The 3,589-nt window shown below is 34.3% G+C and overlaps 1 protein-coding gene across 1 annotated transcript in view; it reads right to left on the bottom strand.

The window, feature by feature from the left end:
* LOC111539287 (calcium-activated chloride channel regulator 4) overlaps positions 1–3,589 on the bottom strand; it is a 32,134-nt gene that overhangs the window by 12,944 nt on the left and 15,601 nt on the right. The window contains exons 4-6 of the mRNA XM_023207066.2: positions 2,549–2,657; positions 868–1,045; positions 296–514 (exon numbers count right to left, since the gene is read on the bottom strand). Coding sequence (XP_023062834.2) covers positions 296–514; positions 868–1,045; positions 2,549–2,657 — 506 coding nt within the window. The remainder of the gene's footprint in view (positions 1–295; positions 515–867; positions 1,046–2,548; positions 2,658–3,589) is intronic.

Here is a 3,589-nt window from a genome sequence, read left to right on the forward strand (position 1 = left end):
GTATGCACAGAGCATTGTTGGGAAACAGTAGAAGGGCTTTAACCAGCTAGAAGTCCAGTCCATTTTCTGGAGGAATCCAAGGAGGAAGTGACCCTTGGATTGGGTATTTTTAATTATATTCACATCTTTCTTTTACTATGGTATTTTGCTGCAGTATCTTGAAGTCATGATCATGGGCAATGATGGTACTTTATGCCACCATGCAATTTAGAACAATCTAGGTACAGACAGAGTTCAGTGTGTTCTCAGATCTTCAAATATCCCACATCCCTATATCCAGAAAGAGTGAACCTACCGCCATGCTTCCAGACTTATCAAGAACTAAGCACACAATTCTTTGACTGATCTTCAGCAATGAGAAGACAGGTGGAGGAGGTGGTGTCACCATGGGTATGGTGTTATTAAAATCCTCAGAACTGCTAATCACCTCCCATGTACTTCTAAAATTGCACTTTTTGTTTTGTAGGCTTGGAGCTTCTTGATTATGGGTGTTTTCTTTACAGAATTCAACAACCTAAACGGTTAATAAAATAAAAAATAATTTTAATATACCATGCATTTAAAAATCACACTACAAACCTGAAAAAATTTAAAATGCCTTCTGCAGATATGTTGTTTGTTGAATGAAATATCATTTACTGAGCATCAATATTACAATAAGGTAGATTTACCATAATAAGAATAATGGTAACAGTAATAACAGACAACACTAGATAGCACTAGTTCAGCACATACTATGTGTCGGCCAATGTTCAAAGAACTCTATATCAATATATGTAATCCCCAGGTCACCTGAACAGATACTTTAAAAACATGACAATATGTCATTTGATTATAAATTCTGGAAGCAATTATCAGCATACTTACAGAATCAATACTTTGCATAAACATTATGGATGCTTTCTCTGTTTGCACCTTATCAGGAAAGAATTGACAATCTTTTTCATACAGTTTTGTTTTAGAATCGATTCTGCATGTTCTAGTAATACAGCTGCCTCCTTGACACTTATAAACTCTATTTATACCAGAGATACCTGCAGAACACCTGAAAATACATGACAGTTAATCTCCGAGGCAACCGAATCATTAACACTTATAGAAATCTTAAGAGGTTGTATTCATGATGACCTTTATATCAAGATGTTTATTCTATGTGTACCATGTCCTTCCTATCCTGGCAGTAGAGTTTAAGGGTTCCAATCAAAGTAATTATCTATTTTTTAAGAAATTCTAGAGGGAAATTTCAAGTGGGGCCTCCAGATAAACATAATGGTTGAGTTCTCTCCTTGTATTAAAGCTGCTTATCTCTTGCTCAGACATCTCTCCTGCTGGTCTTTTGGTGGTAAATATGTTATAGGGACCCGGATAAGAGAACTTTTGAGACAATTTACTCTGAGTACCACTTTAGCTTGAAATTCTTTGTAGATTTCTTCCCGAAGAAGATATTCCCAAAAGAAAGGTACATGGGATAGACACAAGTCTTATTACTCAAAGAGTATTTTTATCCAAAGGGAAGTGTGATTGGAAGCGAAGAGGAGGTACTGCCAAGAATCCCATGGTAGAATAAAAAATGTTGGAGACATTTTAGACATATGTTTTATGGCATGTAATTGACCACAGGTGGCAGTGATTACAACTAATATGCTGAGATGTGAACATATTTTGCCTTTTCAATAGGCTTTCAGTTCAAATTCAGGAAATGATGAATAGTTTTTATTCTGTTATTTCGGGAGTCTCATAAATATGTCGATGCTTCTACTGCTCCCAAACTAGGTCGACATGATGAAACTATCTATGTGGAAAATCATGATGAATATTCTGCAGCAGCTGTTATACATCTAAGGGGAGTATGACATAAACAAATGCAATAAATGTAATACTCTCTAAAAGATGTGCCTGAAAATTGGTGCAATGGGGCAGAGGAAGGACCTTGACTGAAATCATATACCTTTCAGTTCTCACATTAGTGTCAAGTCCCGAGCCCCAGCAGGACATCTACATTGATGAGGCGATAGCACCAATTTTAATTTTAAACCGATTCTTCCCAACCATTTGATCATAGAATCAAAAGGAAATTCTATTATTAACTGTGATGCTAGATGGTATTATAAAATAACCTTTATAAATCTCCAAGAAGTTCCTGCTTGGCTCCTTGAAGCTGCCTCATTGCTTACTCAGTCCACATTTAGCACTACTTAACCATGTTTGTGCATTCTTGTGTAATGTGAATAACTTTGATCTTATCCCAGCATATTGTAAATCCATTTACATGCCCAACTTCAACGCAAGTGAGTTCTGGAAGCTATGGCAGAGAAGTATAAAATATGTCAAATTGTCAACCGAATGCTTGCCATTGAAATTATGTATGTTTTAAATAGCAATTGACTACTTAAAGATACACTTTGTAAAAAAACAAAAAAAAAAAAACAAAAAAAAAAGCATTGTTTTGTGACATATTGTCGGCATTAAGAATGATTTTGAAAGATATCAAAGGGAGGAAAATAAGAACGGATAAAAGCCTGAAGTCAGAAAATTTAAGTAGCCATGCCTTGTTGCTTCGATTTTTTTTGACTTAGCACCGTAGAAAGGCTGATCTTCGTTGTACTCATCAAACACTCCCCACCGGAGGTGAGCCCACTCATGGACAAACAGTCTGCCTGTGGGAAAGCATTTCAAATACATGATCATAATTCAAGTGACACATTTTGTATCAAAATATTTTAAGAAGCTTCTCTTTCAATTATAAAATATATTTAGATTTCAGTTTTCAACAACTATCAACATTTATATTTCAGTGTATAAAAAAGCCTATTGCATTAAATTACATTATATTATATATTATGCTATATCAAGTAATATATTATCTTCTTATTCCACAACTTGTTAAATCAATGAAACAATAAGGGAGGATATCCTATGGACCGAGTGGACTGGGATTTGTGTTTTGGTTCTTGGGGGTAAAAAGTCTTAGTACAATGGTTTATGGTTCTCCAAATTATAACCAACATAATCAGATATACAGTACATCTCTTGTACCAAAATACCATGTGAATACAATTAGAAAAAAAAGTCTAAAAATGCTCCCTATCATGATTTAAAAAAAAAATTGGGAAACACTATTATGGGCCAAATACAATTCTGGGGATGTTAAAATGAAGGAATTCATTTATGGTACTTAAGACATGTTAGCATTAATTATATGAAACAATTACTAATTATATATACATTCAATGCAACACTAGGTATTAAAAAAATAAAGATGTGTGAGATTTAGTCCTTCACTTGGGAAGTTTTGAGAGAGGGAGTTCAAATAAAAATTTTTTAAATAAGAATTTTGCAATAAATGGAGGAATAAAAGTAAATTCACAGCTTGAGATGCTGAAAGAAGGAAAGTGGAACTTTCATTTTAGCAATGTTGAGAAAAACTTCAGAGGAAACAGAGATGGAGAAGGAGAGATTGGAAGTAAAGTCTCTTCTGTTACAATGTGTGTTACTGTAGCTCAAACGACCTCATATGAATCTGAAAATAGGAGGAAAAATACATCACAGTACCATAGTATGAAGAAGTCATCTTTCTTTCTTTCTTTCT

The sequence above is a fragment of the Piliocolobus tephrosceles genome, chromosome 1 (assembly GCF_002776525.5).
Source record: "Piliocolobus tephrosceles isolate RC106 chromosome 1, ASM277652v3, whole genome shotgun sequence".
Classification (NCBI taxonomy): Eukaryota; Metazoa; Chordata; class Mammalia; order Primates; family Cercopithecidae; genus Piliocolobus; species Piliocolobus tephrosceles.